The sequence below is a fragment of the Sorex fumeus genome, unplaced genomic scaffold (assembly GCF_029834395.1).
Source record: "Sorex fumeus unplaced genomic scaffold, SorFum_2.1 ptg000034l, whole genome shotgun sequence".
In the NCBI taxonomy this organism is placed as follows: domain Eukaryota; kingdom Metazoa; phylum Chordata; class Mammalia; order Eulipotyphla; family Soricidae; genus Sorex; species Sorex fumeus.
In genome coordinates this window covers 32640464-32656544 of record NW_026606091.1, presented here as the reverse complement: position 1 = coordinate 32656544, position 16081 = coordinate 32640464, and the positions used below count along the sequence as shown (strand labels likewise).

Genomic DNA, 16081 nt, shown 5'->3' with positions numbered 1-16081 from the left:
GTAGGCCCCAGAGTCATGGAGATGTGACCGGATGAGCGAGATGTGGTCTATCCAGACAATGGGACACCTGTCAGTCAGGAAGAGGGAGGGGCTGCTAATCCACGTTGGCCACATGGAAGCCCAAAAACACTTCTGGTCAGAGGAACAGGCCCTGGAGGCCATGTCGTGTAAAGCCCCTGACAGAACCCCGGGCAAGCCTGCAGGGACAGAAAGTGTGCAGGAGGGAGAGGAGGGAGACCCACAGGTGTCGTGTGAAAGCAATGTGGGATCAGAGGGTGGAACAGCACTGCAGATGTGCTAGCAACCAGCGTTATACACTTACTAAAAAGGTTTAAATGGTCCGTTTTATGAGGTCAATTTTATCTCGATTTTTTTTTAAGGCAGGAAGGACAGCGTTGGGGAAGAGCATTAAAAAGCCATGGTAGGGAGAGACAGAAATTCTCCAGGGGAGTAGCAAGTCCAATTTAATTGGAGCATCATACATTATATTTTAATGCTCTCTTCGCAGCTTCCAAAGGCTAAGTGATTGTAAGTCCTGATTCCCACGGCATTCATTAGAATCTTTTCTGTTGCAAGTAACTGAACTTGAAGTACACAGCAGAGGGAATTTACTAGCATTGTAGAAAGATCTGGGGGCAGTGTGGACTTCAGTCTCGGTTTGATCAGGGATCCGTTCCGTTCCTCGGAGGTTATTTTTGACTCTGCCTTCTTCCCTGGAAAAAGTATGTCCTCTCATTAGCTTCCCACTTGTTATAGAGATATGAAAAGAAAGGTAATTTCAACTGAAAAAAACCTGAAGTTTCCTAGACAACAAGGGATTTTAGCCAACCTTTAAATGATGGACCAAACCTGCCGGAGTAAACATTGGCGGGCGAGACACCGCAGTGGCGTTCAGAGAGATGGAAATGCTTGTGCAGAAAAGCCTCGGGGATGTCTGGGAGCGTCTGAGCTGCACCAGGTCTGGCTGCTGGCAGGCGAGAGGAGGTGCTGGCCCTCGGCTGGGTCTCACCTGGAGGCAGTGGGGAGCCAGGAAACTGATAGCAGCAGAAAAGCCTCATGAGCCCTTTGCCCACGTTCACTCTGGTTAGCAGAAATTATGGAGAAGCTGCTTCTCTCCCGCCACCCCCCACCCCCGGTCTCCTGATGCTGTGCTGACGGTGCAAGACAGTGGGCTGGGGCTGGGCTGCTGAGCTGTCACGGAGACAGGCTCGGATTTATTTTCGCAGAACTTGGGGTGGAGGGTGTCCGTGTACCTGCGCACGTGTGCATGCGTCAGTGTATGTACATCTGTCTGCGTGTAACTGTATCTGTGTGCATGTGTCTATGTATGTGTACATGTGTCTGGGTATGTACATGTGTCTGTATGTAACTGTGTATGTGTGTCTTTGTGTATGTGTGGATGTGCCTGTATGTAATTGTGTGTGCATGTGTCTTTGTGTAACTGTATATGTGTTTGTAACTGCGTATGTGTGCATAACCGTGTATATATGTGCGTGTGTCTTATGTAATTGTGTATGTGCATGTGTCTCGTATAACTATCTGTGTGTATGTGTCAGTATATTCAAAGAAAGAGCAGATAAGGCCGTTCCCAAGAGTTGCCTCATGGTGGAGTGGACATCTTTTCTGATTGTTTGAAAAAGAGGAGGAGCAAGGGGACGGGACAGACCTCTCTGTGGGGAGGAGTGCAGGGACAGCAGGAGGGTTGGGGTTCTGCTGGTGACTGCACCCGGGCTCCATGCCCATGGTGGGTGCGTTGTTGAGGAAGGCTACTTGCCTCTCCCCAGATTCTGCTCAGAAGCAGTGGCAGAACTGGAAGGAGGAGGAGAAGGAGGAAGAGATAGATAGAGATGAAGAAAAAAGGACAGGGAGAAAGAAGAAGGGGAAAAGGAAGGAGGAGGGGGAGGAGGAGGAGGAGGAAGAAGAAGAAGAAGGGGAAAAGGGAGGAGGAGGAGGAGGAGAAAGAGATAGAGATGAAGAAAAAAGGACGGGGAGGAAGAAGAAGGGGAAAAGGAAGGAGGAGGGGGAGGAGGAAGCAGAAGAGGAAGAAGAAGAGGAAAAGGAAAAGAAGAGGAGGAGGAGGAGGAGGAGGAGGAGGAGGAGGAGGAGGGAGGAGGAGGAAGAGGAGGAGTAAGGAGGAGGAGGAGGAAGGAGGAGGAGGAAGGAGGAGGAGGAGGAAGGAGGAGGAGGAGGAGGAGGACAGTTCTCAGAGTACCCAGAAGGGTCCTGAGCATGTTCCTTCCGGTCACTGTGTTCCTGTCCCCAGGTCATTCACATTGACCAGAGTTTCTGAGCTGGAGACCAAAGATGGCACTGCCAGCCCCCAGCTCCCCTTGACGGGGAACCTGGCCAATCAGCGGAATAAGCTCCAAGTCTCTGCAGCCCTTGGTGTCTGTCCCCCAGCCTCACTGTCCCACTGAACCCCCAGGCAGGGAACACAGCCTTTGGCAGACTCTGCCCTGCTGTGTTTTCCCAAGACCTGTGCCCCTGAGAGTCTCAGCCGACTGTCCTAAAAATAGTAACAGGAAGGCTGAGCCCGGACCCAGCCAGCCGTGAGCTCAGGGCTCTGCGTGTTTCAGTTCATCAAATCCTCAGTCCGTGGAGGCAGGAATCACGTTTGGGCAAAAGCAAGGTTAAGTCGTTGTTGGTCCCCTGGCTCCTATGTGGGACGGGACCTCAGACTGTCTGTTCCCAGGGCCAAGGGCCATGATCTCAGGCTGAGTCACATGCACACGTATGTTTACTCTGGGCCCCACCTCACTGGTGATTTTGCAGGAAGTTGAGGCATATTTCTTATTCACAGAGTATTGGGGTAACGGTGAGGGACACACTCTGGGAAAAAAACAAACCAACAAACTTCATTTCGCTTCCCGTGACACAGCGCATCCCTGTTTAATAGCCGCCTCTTATCAGCCTCCCGGCAGCTTTGGGGCTTCCTGCGTATGCTAATGGCTTCATTAATTATGTGGATCTCTCCGGTTCTGCCCAGCCGAGCTCCAGGCCATTCTGTTCCCAGCATGCCCCTGTGTTGCCCTGTGCCTTGGCGTCCGCAGGCGTCGCTCCCATTTCTGAAAGGGGTTCTTTGAGCCTTGATGAGCGTGAGGGGCTTCCAGTTGCCGGCACAGTCCTCATTCGTGTTTTCATCCCACCATACCGCCGAGCATTTTTTATGACCCTCCCTAACAGAGGCTCCTTGGTATGATGGCTATGGCACTGTCATCACCCATTTTCTCTGCAGGTGACAGCTCAGAGCACCCCAGCCACAAGCCATAAACAGGGAGCTGGGTGTGTGGGGGCTGGTGGAGAGAGAGAGGGCTTGAACCCCACTGTCCATCCACACGGGTTTGAGAGGCGGCGTCACGGGCAGCCATGGGCTGGGTCCAGGGAGGCCCTAGGCATTAAGCAGAGACTTTCAGATTTAACCCTAAAGGCCAGTGCCCTCCCAGACGCTTAGAATGGGGATCGCCAACTGCGCATTGGGATATTCCAGAGTAAGGGAGTGGGGGGATTTGGAGGTCCAAAAGTTCAAGAAGGCCCAGAAACCCTATGGCTCTGCCTCTTGAAATCCACTCTGGACTTCAGCACCTCAGTGTCCTGAGAGATCCTGCAGCTTCATCTCTCTGTGTGTTTTGGTTCCCGAGGCCTTTGGCATGCAAGGCACATAGATACGTTAGCCCTTTGCACTCTCTAAAAAATTGTTTAGGGAGACAGGACTAGAGAGAGAGAGAGAACAGTGGGGATGGCGCTTGCCTTGCACTCGGCCCACCTGCGTTCCCTCCCCGACATCCCTTACGACGGTACCCCTAGTACTGGCTGGAGTGATCTCTGAGCACAAAGCCAAGAGTAACCCCTGAGTCCTTGCAAGGATGACCCAAAACAAACAAACAAACAAAAATGCTTAGGAGGACCTCACACACATTGCTTGGGGGATCCTGGACACTGCCCACCATGTTCAGCCTGACACAGGCCTGGCTGTTCCGTTCCATCCTTGGGTCTTGTGCCCCTCATGCCCAGGCAGCTCCAGGGCTTTGCCAGGGGGTGCTTTGGGCAGTGTGTGATGCTGGGATTTGAACTCAGGGCCTGATGCATACAAGACGTATGCCCTTTGAGCCATCTCCCCACACTTCCCCTTGAGCAAAATTTTGTATTTAGTTTTTAATAATTATAAGCATCCATGGGTTGGAGTGATAGCTCAGAGGTTGGGCGTTTGCCTTGCATGTGGCCGACCTGGCTGACCCAGGTCCAATTCCTTCGCCCCTCTTGGAGAGCCCGGCAAGCTACCCAGAGTATCTCGCCCGCACGGCAAAGCCTGGCAAGCTACCCGTGACATATTCCATTTGCCAAACACAGTAACAAGTGTCACAATGGAGACGTTACTGGGCCCGCTCGAGCAAATCGATGAACAGAGGGAGGACAGTGACAGTGATAAACGTCCATCAGCATTTCTGTCTCTTCCCTGGCAGCAGGATCCTCGTGTATCTCCGTATTCCAGGGGAGGACATTGGGGCAGCAACACAGCCGGAGGTGCCCAGAGCTTCGGTGGGTTCAGGCCCCACTTGAGAAATGGGGACTCTGGTGTTGGAAGGAAAGAGGGGAGACGGGCATGAGGGGAAACCGAGGCCTTCACTGTTCGAGCAAGATACTGGGAGGCTCTCCGGAAAGGGCTTCCGATGTTTCCATGTTTTCTTTCCGTTTCATTCCAAGCTGTATTGTTGTCTTAAAATTGGAAAATCACTGTTGCTGTAATAAATCATAGCACAAGGACTTTAGTCGGGCATAAAATCTGAATGAGAAAGGCAATCTGGACAATCTCGCATCTTCAAAAGAAGCATTCAGCCCGACGGGTGTTGGGATACAATGGCCATCTGTCTCACAGCCAGCACGTGTGAAGGCCGGGGCCTCCGGGGCCCCCTGCACCTGGGCAGGCGACCTCACTGCTCTGCGGCTGTCTGCCTGCTCCCTGAAGAGGCGGTGGGGTGCCTGCATGTGTGTGGCCCCACCAGAGCCCAGGACCTGGCACTGGAAGGCAGATGTAATTTCCTTCCTCTGGTCCTCAGGCTATGGGCGTCGCCAGCCCCCAAACCCCAGCTGTGGGCTGAAACGAAGGCAGACTGCATCTCCTGCCCAGAGGGAGTCCACCTGCGAAGCCTGCTGGTCTCCTGGGGCCACCATCTTCCATGAGAGGACACAGTGGGGGCCACTCATGGAGTTCACACAGCCCATCAGGTTACAGGTCACTTCCTCCTGCAGCCCACTGACCGGAATTAGAGTCATGACCTGGTCGAGCCCAGCCTATCTCCAGGGAAAGCAGCCGAGACGTGGGAGCAAGCAGATGGGATGTTGGGCCCGGGGTGACAGTCCAGGGAGGGTGTTTGCCTTGCACATGGCCCACCCGAGTTCCATTCCCAGGACCACATACGGTTCCCAGGAGTATTCCCTGAGCACAAAGCCAGGAGTTAGGCCTGAGCACTGCTGGATGTGACCCCCAAACAAAACCAAACCCACCCAAAGTAGTTTGATGTTGACTCTGCCTCTCTCTGAGCCTGTGTCCTCCCCTGTCAGTGGGGTCCAGTGTTCTTTCTGGCCTGCCTAGCTGGAGACTGGGGGACTGTGCTAAGGTTAGACGGATTCTCTGCCCTTCGCTGGCCCAGAGCTACATCACATTCTTCAGGTCACAGGGAAAAAGATGTCAACCCTCTCCAGGTTTTCTTTTAAATGGGGGTTTGCAAGCAGGAGTGGGGAGTAGGGGGGACAAGGAACCAGGGGCCACTCCTGGGAATATTTGACCAAGTAGCTCAAGTAGTGTGATGGCCAGGCTGATGGTGTGGTGCTGCTCAAGCCCCCCGTGAGGTCAGAGGCCATCAGGACCACCACGATGGCGCTCAGGGGCTCCCAGGACTCTAATACCCAGAGGGACTCAAGGCCCCTGAGTCACCAGCATCAGAATTCAAGTCCCTGCCCCAGCCTCTGGGCTCTCCCCACTGCCTTCTCATTCCTTTTCTGTTATTTTCCAAGTATTTTTAACCTAGTTGTCACGAAGGCCAGTAGCCTTTGGGGTCTGTGACTCATGTTAGGCAGCAGGTCCTGCAGGCCACGGGGACTGAGAGTCACGAGTGACCAGGAGGCCAACTGGTGTGTCCTGCTGGGGTCTGCATCTTGGCGTCAGGTTCCACCAGGAGGAGGGTGTGTGTGTGCACGTGTGCCTCTGCGCATGTGTGTATGCCTCTGTGTGTCTGTGTGCATCTGTGCATATGTCCGTGCATGGCAGTGTCTGTGTGTACGTCTGTGCGTGTGTACGTCTGTGTATGACTGTGTGTGTGTCTGTGTGCATGCATACTGTGTCTTTGCCTGTGTATCTGTCTGTACCTGTGTCTGTGTATGTCTGTGAGTGTCTGTGTATGTCTGTGTGTCAGTGTGTGTCTATGTGTGTGTGTGTGTGTGCATGTCTCTGTGTGTCTGTGCATGTACCCATGTGTATGTGTATGTCTGTGCATGTCTGTGTGTCTGTTGTGTATGTTCATGTGTACATGTGACTGTGGCTTGTGTGTGTGAGTGCATGTGTATGTGTGTGCATGTGCATGTATGTCTCTGCCTCTGTGTGTCATTGCATGTTTGTGTGCATGTGCGTGTGTCTGTGCATGTGTGTGTCTGTGTGTTGCGTGTGTGTCTGCAGGAGTGTGTCTGTGTGTGTCTATGCATGTGTGTGTGCATGTGTGTGTGTCTGTGTGTGTGTCTGTGTGTGTGCGCATATGTGTGGTGCGTCCCCAGCCCCACAGTCCCTGCTCACGCACACTGCCTGCTGAGTGCCTTGGTGTAGTTGGCTGCAGAGTCCTGAGCACAGGCTCGGGAGCAACTCTGGCTGGTGAGGGGACAGTGCCCTCACCGGGTTCCGGGGGCAGCAGGGGCCTCATGCGAGGCAGCTGGGACAGGTGAGACAGGAGCACTGTGGCCCGAGGCAGGACTGCATGAACACAGTGCAGTTGGAGAACCACAGGAGGAGGTTGGAGGTGGGGTCCCCTGCAGGGCCAGGGAGGGCCAGGGAGGCTGCAGCTTGTGGCATTTCCCACCTGAGCGGAGCCCCTCTGCACAGCCTGAGCACAGAGGAGGGGAAGCAGCCCCCACCAGGGCAGCACAGGGCGGCCAGGGGAGCTGCATGAGCCTCTCCGAGTCCCAGACGCGCCCCTACACAGAGGTGGGCCCCCGGAGAGTCTGTGGGGAAGGGCCCACTGTCCCGCAAACCCAGGGTCCCGCACACAGCGGCCATCAGAAGGGCCTATTCGAGAATCGTCTTCACACTTGGGGGGGGTCCCAGGACAATTGTTTTCTGGACTGGCAGTGGGGCAGCGGGCATGCAAGAGCCACCCTGAGTGCTCTGCCAGCCCTGCTGGGAGTCGTGTGTGTCCCCACTCTGTGGGCGCTTGCTTCCTGCTCCAGACACCCTCACAGTTCTCAGGGAAGAGGACCGGGGGAGGGGGGATGGGCTGGGGGCTCAGAGGAGCTCCAGGCAAACCCATGCCAGAGGCAAGGCCACACCGTTCATCGGCCAAGAGCCTGTGCTGCCCCCCACTGCCCGGAGTGGGCCCAGAGGCAGGATACCCCCAGTCGGCCCAAGGGCCTGACCTTGGGGTTCCCTGCCGGCTGGGGGCTGGGGGAAATGGCAGCCTCTTCCTGAGCTCCGTGCAGGAGATGGAAGCTGCAGCCCTTCTCAGTGCTGTGGGTTCCAGTGGGACGTGTCTCATCCTGGGCACGTGCAGGGGGCCCAGAGGACCCACACACACACACACCCCTCACCCAGGGCACGTGCAGGGAGGCCCAGAGGACCGCACACAGACCCCGCAGGCTCTGGCAGGCTGACAGAGCAGCTTCACAGCCTCGTTCTGTCACGTCCTGTTCTCACTACATGACAGCCGGGAGTTGCCATGAGCACCAGCCGAAAGCACCCGCTCGGGAGAGGGTGACGAAAGGCCCCCCGCCCCCACCTCTGGGCCGAGCCCTGCGGGGCCTTCACCCCCATCTGGGCCCCGTCTCGCCTCGGTTACCCACAAACGCGCTCTGGCACAGGAACCGGCGACCCAGGCCACTCGGGAAGGTTGGGGCGAGGGGGTCTCCTGGGCCACCAGGACTGAGTACAGGGGGAATCGAGGACACTGCAGAGGCTGGATGTGCCGGGAACCACCCCCCCCCCCAAAGCTCTGAGGCCAGCTCCATCCCTAGACACTGGGTGGCTCCCCACATTCCCTCCAGGGGCACTCGCAGGCTGGCAGCAGTGTGGGCTGAAGCAGAGGAGTGGGGAGCCGGGCAGGGCGGGGTTCGGGTCCTGCAAGCCCCTCTTGGAGCCGATTCAGCAGCCTGAAGTGCGGGTTCTCCACCCCCTCTCCAGGGGGCCTGTCTGATGAGCACCCATGGGTGGGTGGCAAGAGAAGCCAGAGAAGTATCCCTGACATGGGGTGACAGTGCCCCCATAAACCAGAGGCAGAAAGCACTGGTGGAGGGGGAGGGTGCAGGAAGGGTTCAAAGATGGGGAGCTGGGGTGACACAGGCGTGGGGTGGAGAAAGGACCAGAAGGGGAGATGGAGGGGAGCCATGATGAGGCTGTAGGGACACGGAACAGCACGTCCCCCCCCCCAGCCCCAGCTCATTCTGCCACCAGGAAGGGGGTCCAGGACAGGGCCCGAGGGCACCCGGCAAGTCCACAGTAGGGCCCAGACCTACGCAGTGAGCAGTGGGTGAGGCTCAGGACCTGGGCCGGCTGCTGTCCTTTCCTGCCCAGACAGGGTGTCAGGGATGGTTCTCCCCAGCAGTGTCTGAGTCAGGAGCCCGCCAGCCCCTGACACATGCCCGGTGTCTCTGCCGGCCACCACATGGGCAGGAAGTGCATTTCATGGGCCACAATGCCAGCTGCAGCACCAAAGGCACCGCCTCAAAGAGCCCGGGGCCTGCCAGGGACACCTGGGTGGAGCGTCCGGCCCCCTCCCTTGGGGCAGCGGGGGCATTGGGTGCTGATGTGGCAGGAAGGTCAGGAAACATGAGGTAAGGGAGGCGGGAAGGAGGGAGACAGGGGTGCCAGACCTCCAGGACACTCTGAGGACGAGCTTTGCCCCTCTCTGCGCCTCAGTTTCTCCACCTGCAAAGTGAGCATCATCACACCTGGCTGGGCTCTTCCAAGGCCCCAACTTGTGTCCAGCTAGCAGCTGGCACCTGTCCCTCACAACAGGGAAGCATGTGGTGTCCTTGGGGCCTGCTGTGACAGGGTGAGGCCAGCCCACCATACCCTGAGTCAGCTTCATGGGCCAGGGAGAGAGCACCAGGTTGGGGTGCAATCCTGGGTTGCCGGCACTACATGGGCCCAGAGCACAGCTGGGTGAAGCCTGGAGGTCCCTGAGCTCCACTGAGGAGATTCAGGAAAATAGGATGTAGACCCCCAGTCCATGTACGTGTCCTCTGAGTACCCAGAGCAACAACAGTGACAGTGTTTGATGGGGAAGGGGAGTGGGTAGATGGATGGATGGATGGGTGGAAGGAAAAGAAGGAAGGATGGCTGGACAGAGGGAGGGTTTAGGTATAAAGAAGGATTAGATGGCCGGGTGGGTGGATGGATGGATGAATGGACGGACGGACAGATGGACGGATGGACGGATGAGTGGATGATGGATGGGTGAATGGATAGATGGGTGGATGAATGAGTGGATGGATGGATGGAAGGATGGATGGGTAAATAGGGTGGATAACTGATACCTAATTGTTCAGGTAAGCAGCAAGAATGTAACGTAAAAAAACATGATTAAAGTTCTTAGTCATGGCCTCCTTAACAAGAGCTTGTTCTCAGAGGGGGTGCTCCAGAGAACCCCAAAGGCTGTGTCCCCAGCAGAGAGGGTGAGCTAATAGCCCTGGACGGAAGGCTAATAGCCTTCTGCACTGTTCACTGGTCTCTGGTGCCCTCTAGTGGTGCTCCGGTGCACAACACCAAATAAGTGGCTTTGGGGTCACAAGGGATGCTCTTGTTACTTCAGGCGCTTCCCTCCCCCTGCCTGTGACTCCTTAGGCCACTCGCAGCTCCTGTTCCAGGCACGTTCAGGAGGGGTCGGGGGAAAAAAGAACCAGGCTCATGCAATTAGCATTAAGATCCAGTGCTGAGGGATCACACCTGAGGCTCCAGTCCTTTAAGCTAACCCCTCTTCTCTCCCCGCTCCACCCCTGCTGGAGCTCCAGGTTTGATCCCCAGCACCATATAATCCTCTGAGAGTAAATCACCACCACAACCTAGCACCTGCAGGTGTGAACCCAAATTAAAAAAAAAAAACAATCGAGGGGCTGGAGCGATAGCATAGCGGGCAGGGCATCTGCCTTGCACACGGCCGACCTGGGTTCGATTCCCAGCATCCCATAAGGTCCCCCGAGCACTGCCAGGAGTGATTCCTGAGTGCAGAGCCAGGAGTAATCCCTGAGCATCAATGGGTGTGATTCCCAAAAAAGAAACAATCGAAATAAAACAATGGGGGGGGGCCTTTGCCAGCCCCCAGCCCCATTACCCAAGCACCCAGCGCCCAGCCCTCTGATGCCCTCTGGTGTACATGGGCTGGGGCTGCGTCCTTGGCGGCGCTTTCCTGTCTGACCAACTTCCTGTGCTCTGTGGGCTGCAGTTTCTTGCTGCCTTTTGCCTCGAAGGCCGAGGTTTGCTGAAATTCCTTGATATGGTTGGATACCACAAACCTAAATGGGAGGATTGGGATTTGGGGGTTCAGAGAGGTGAGAGCACATCAGGATAGCAGGCATGCACTGCGGAGGGCTGAGAGTTGCTTAACCACTCACAAGGAAGAAAGAAACCAGGCTGGTGAGCCCAGGACACAAAGGGGAAGGCAGAGCGGGGCATTGGACGCCAACTACCAGGCGGGCCTGTAGCTGGGACGTGTGGGCAGGGTTGGGGTTGTTGTTTAAGAGTCGGAGAGACGATAGGGAGCAAGTGGGCAGCCGGCAGGGGTGCAGGCACTGATCAGGCCTGCAGAGCAGAGGAGGGCCCAGCACGTGTGCTTGGGGGCCGGGGGCAGTGCTGCCCAGCCCATGGCCCCTCCTGGGGGCCTGCATGAAGATTCCTGGGGGAACCTACAGAGGGGAACCATGGGTGGAGGTGCAGGAGGAGCAGCTGTGCTCCAGGACACTGCCAGCAGCTCTGTGAGAGTAGGGGGCAGCAGGGGTTTTGGGGGGAGGGCGTGGGCCAGGCAACCCATCTCCATGGCCCCTGGAGTGAGTACTCATGATGAGGAAGGAGGGTGTGATTCCATCAAGAACCCCAGATTCCTTCCTTGTGATTAGCCCGTCTTGAGGGCAAGGGCGGGGGGGCTCACAGCCAGCAGTGCTCAAGGCTTACTACCAGCTCTGTGCTCAGGGCTCATTCCTGATGGTGTTCAGGGGACCACAGGTGGTCCCATTGCTCCTCAGTGTCTGTTCTCTCTCTCTCTCTCTCTCTCTCTCTCTCTCTCTCTCTCTCTCACACACACACACACACACAGTCACCACTGTGCATGGGTTTGATGCTCATGCTTGGACATAGTGTGTTCTGCCCGCTGCCCAAGTGTTCATCATCGGAGAAAGCTAGACTGTCCCTGAGTGCCCCCTAACTCGGGGGCTAAGTCCTCGCTTCTTTTCCCAACGGGGAAGCCCCGCCCCTTACAGAGCCGTGGAGGGCGGAGCTCCAGGGCAGCTCCCTGATGCTCCACCCCCTTCGCGATGTCACCACCCGCACCCACCTCAGTTATGGCAGAGACACAGGACCCTGCCCTGCCCCCTGCAGCGTGGCACTTGCATGGTGGTCAGTGATGCGTGGGCCAAGGAGACCAAGCAATGGGTGTGTGTGGGGACAGGTGGGGGCGGGGAGGGGGGGCGGCAAAGGCCAGGCCTGGGTGATCAGGTTCTCAAACAGCCTGAGCCCATGGCCCTGTGACACGGCTGCCCCCGTTTCCAGGGGAGCCCCAGCCGAGCACAGAAGGGACCCTGGAGCAGGGACAGAAGGATCCGGGTTTTCATACCCCTGCCCGAGGGCCGCCGGGCATATCTCTGCAGCCCACTGCTGACAGGCTCTGGGGATGCCACTCCTTCCTCTCAGGGGTGTGAGAGGACCCCTTTGCCAGAACTTGGGACCCGGGAAAAGAACCCCTCAGGAGAGTCGGTACTAAAGGCAAAACAGATTCTCAGAGGAATCTTCAACTTGCAGACTTGGGGTGGTCACTCAGAATTCACTGTGTGTCGATGATAGCACTGGGGTAATGAGTGTGTGTCAGTGATGTTAGAAGCTCCAAGGTCAATGGGGGGAGGAAATGTAAATATGAATGGGGAGGCAACTCCACAGATATAGACTCCCTGGCGTTGGAGTTTATATCTATTGACAATGACAGTGGATGTAAATATGAGAGAGAGAGAGAGAGAGAGAGAGAGAGAGAGAGAAAGAAAGAGAGAGAGATGAATGCGTGGCAACAATGAATGAAACCCTAGGACAGCCAGTGAGCACATCTAGTGCCCAGACCCTGATTTCTAAATCAAGGCAGATACCGCTACCCACTAGAAAGAACCAAGGTCCTTTTCTTGGTTCTTTTTCACTTGCTTCTTTTGATTTCGAAGAGAAGTAGCTGGTGCCTACATTGGGGCCCAGAAAGTTCAAAGAGAGCCTGGAACATCTTGTGCCAAGAAATAGGACAAGTTTGCTCAGAGAAATGACAAGGACAGGAGGCATGAAGGGGTTTTCCACTGATCAATTCTGAAAAATAAATTAATAAACACCAAAAGGAACAAGGATAGTAGTAGGTTATAAAACACCAAATTAGGGGCTGAAGCGATAGTACAGCGGGTAGAGCATTTGCCTTGCACGCGGCCAACCCAGGTTCGACTCCCAGCATCCCATATGGTTCCCTGAGCACCGCCAGGAGTAACTCCTGAGTGCAGAGCCAGGAGTAACTCCTGTGCATCGATGGGTGTGACCCAAAAAGCAAAAAATAAATAAAAAATAAAAACATCAAATTAGAGAAGCAGCTGTGAGTCCATAGTGGTAAACAAAACAAGTGGAGGGAACTATTACCTTTCCACTAGAATGTGGGGTATTTCATCAGAATGGTAGTTGGAAACCACCGTTTCGCAGTCACCAAAATAACATGGCTCAGGTTGAGTTTTTCATGTACATCTGGACTTCAGAGTTTACGGTAGCAGGGAGGCGGGGGGGAGCAGGACGCTCACACACCCCCACAGTGTCTCCCCAAGATGGTCAACTCATTGCAGGCTTGAAATGGTCCCTCTCAGGTGGCAAGCTCTGCTAGGCTCACCTCAGTCAAGTGATCGGTTAGCATCCCCCAAAATGGAACAGAGGGCCTCCTGGTGCCCCCATGTGAAGCCCTAGGGAGGCCAGAATATCACCTGGGGGAAGCCTTACCTGTATCTGATGAAAACCTTTAGGCTAACCCAAATGAAGATATATCCCAGAGAATAATTGGCTTCTTCTGCAACACATGACACAAAAGGCCAGACGGGGCTGAGGCCTTCCTTGAGATTAAACACTGGAGATATGAGAAGTAAAGGCTGCCTGTGGTCCTGGTTGAGATCCTGTCTGAAACAATCAGAGGTGCCTGAGAGGTGATCGGAAACGGGCAATATATTGGATTAGCTGTATTCATGTCACATTTCCTGAGTCCGGGGAGTAAATAAGGTTATAGATATCTCTACTAATACATACAGTAGAGATAATTAGGGATGAAGGATTGGGGTACCAGCAACTTACTTTCAAATGGTCCAAAAAAATTGCAAGTACAGTATATTTTCCTTTAGAGGGTGTCTTATTCTCCTCTAAGTCTCTCCCAGAATTTCCTATTTAGATTCCAGAGAGAGACAGAGAGAAAGAGAGAGAGAGAGAGAGAGAGAGAGAGAGAGAGAGAGAGAACACCTTTGGGGAGGGAGGCCTCTCCACCACCCCTCTTTGGGAAGGACACTTTGCACTTAGAAACCTCATAGATATCTGCTCTGCCTCTGGATTGGCCGCCAAGCGAAAGGTGCCCACTCCTTGCCTAGTCAGCTCGGGTCTAGGAGAGTCATGTGGTCTACACCGTGGCCACTCCCAGGGTTCCCTCCATGGAGGCATGAGGACCTCTTTAGGAGGGTATACTTGGCCCCATTCTTGGCTTGGTAGTGGACATGGTATCTCCTGGATGCCTTCGAGACCTAATTTATCCCTCAGTTTCAAGCTCTTTTTGTTTGATGCCTGCTCCAGGCCAGGTCTGGTTCTTGGGGCCCAGGTGTGATTCAGTCCTCACTTTCAGGTGCTCTGACTCCAGTTAGAAATGTGTCAAGAATGCAGATAGCTGGGGTGTGGGGCTGAACCTCAGCCCAAAAACAAGGTTGCTAACACTGATTGTGGCCTGCCCCAGGTCACAGGGCTGGTGAGCTGGCACTGGCCAGAGCTCCTGGACAGGGCCCCGGGCTCTCCCATGGGGCCCTGCTGCTTTGAGGGTTACTCAGTGCTGTTCCCGGGTTTCTGTTTTCTCTTTGCACAGCCGGACCCAGCAGGACGGGACATCTCCATCCGCCCCCTCCTGGAGCACTGTGAGAACACCCACATGACCATCTGGCTTGGCATCGTCTATGCCTACAAGGGTCTTCTCATGGTAGGTGTGGAACAGAGGCGGGGGAAGGGAGGCTCGTCTCTTGTCAGAGCACTCCCTCCAGGGAGCGCCGTCAACATAAAAATAAACAGCTTCCCCAGGGGCACGCACACACAGGCACTCACACACATGCACACACGCATACTCACGGACATGCAAGCACATACACACATGCACTCATTCATATGCACACACACATACACATGTACACACTTGCACCCCCTCACACATGCTCACAGTCACACACAGGCACACACATACATATTCACACACACACACACACACACACACACATACACACACACCCTGACTACGCACTTACTTTATGCCAAGCCTGATGTCTGCCTCGCATTATTTCAATCCCACACCAACCCCAGGAGAGAGAAGGACAGAGAACTGGCAAGGGTTTGGAAGCTCCCATGGCCCAGAATCACTCAGCTACAAGCTATTGACAATCAAGTTACTCAGCTACAAGTTAGTGACCATCAAGACTACTCAGCTACAAGCTAGTGACCGTCAAGGTTCTTTCCATCTATTTTTTTTTATTACTATAGTTGAGGTCATAGGGTTACAGTAGTGTTCAAGCTTATTAAGGCATTGAGGGCCAAAGTTACTGCGTGCACACACACACGGTACCACGACCTTCCCCTCATCCCCGTGTCACCTCCTGTCCTGAAACTGAAGCCCTATCTCACACCATACACAAAAACCAATTCAAAGTTTTTTAAAGACCGAGAGATGAAGCCAGAAACTACACTAAGGAAACAAAGGCAGAACTCACCAGAATCTGGGCACCAAAGGGGTCTTCAGTGACCTGACTCTACTGGCAAAAAGGATGGAAACAAAAGATAAGCATGTGGACAATGGGAAGTGGAAAAGTTTCTTCATGGCACAAGAAACCTGGACCAAAATGAAAAGATACCCAACTGACCGGGAGAAGATATTCGTACACAATTCCTCAGAGAAAGGACGAAGACCCAACATCTACAAAACACTCACAAAGTTCAGAAAAATAAAAAAAAATAAATTAAATAGCCTTATCTGGGGCTAGAGCAATAGCACAGCGGGTAGGGCGCTTGCCTTGCATGCGGCCGAACCGGGTTCAATTCCCAGCATCCCATATGGTCCCCTGATCACTCCTGGGCTAATTCCTGAGTGCAGAGCCAGGAGTAACCCCTGTGCAGCATCGCCAGGTGTGACCCCCCAAGAAAAAGCAAAAAAAAATAAATATCCCTATCAAAAAGTAGAGTGAAGGAGCTGTAGTGATAGTGCAGTGGGTAGGATGTTTGCCCTGCATGCGTCCGACCCATATTTAATCCCCAGCATCCCACATGGTCCCCTGAGCACCGCCAGGAGTAATTTCCGGGTGTAGAGTTGGGAGTAACCCCTGAGCATCACTGGGTATGACCCAAATAGCCAAAAAAGGAAAAAATAAAGTGGAGTGAGGA

At 54.6% G+C, this 16081-nt stretch overlaps 1 protein-coding gene across 1 annotated transcript in view; it reads left to right on the top strand.

Annotated features, from left to right (window-relative positions):
* The window catches only part of GABBR2 (gamma-aminobutyric acid type B receptor subunit 2), a 352729-nt gene that overhangs the window by 323321 nt on the left and 13327 nt on the right, over window positions 1-16081 (top strand). Inside the window, exon 14 of the mRNA XM_056117153.1 lies at window positions 14526-14636. Coding sequence (XP_055973128.1) covers window positions 14526-14636 — 111 coding nt within the window. The remainder of the gene's footprint in view (window positions 1-14525; window positions 14637-16081) is intronic.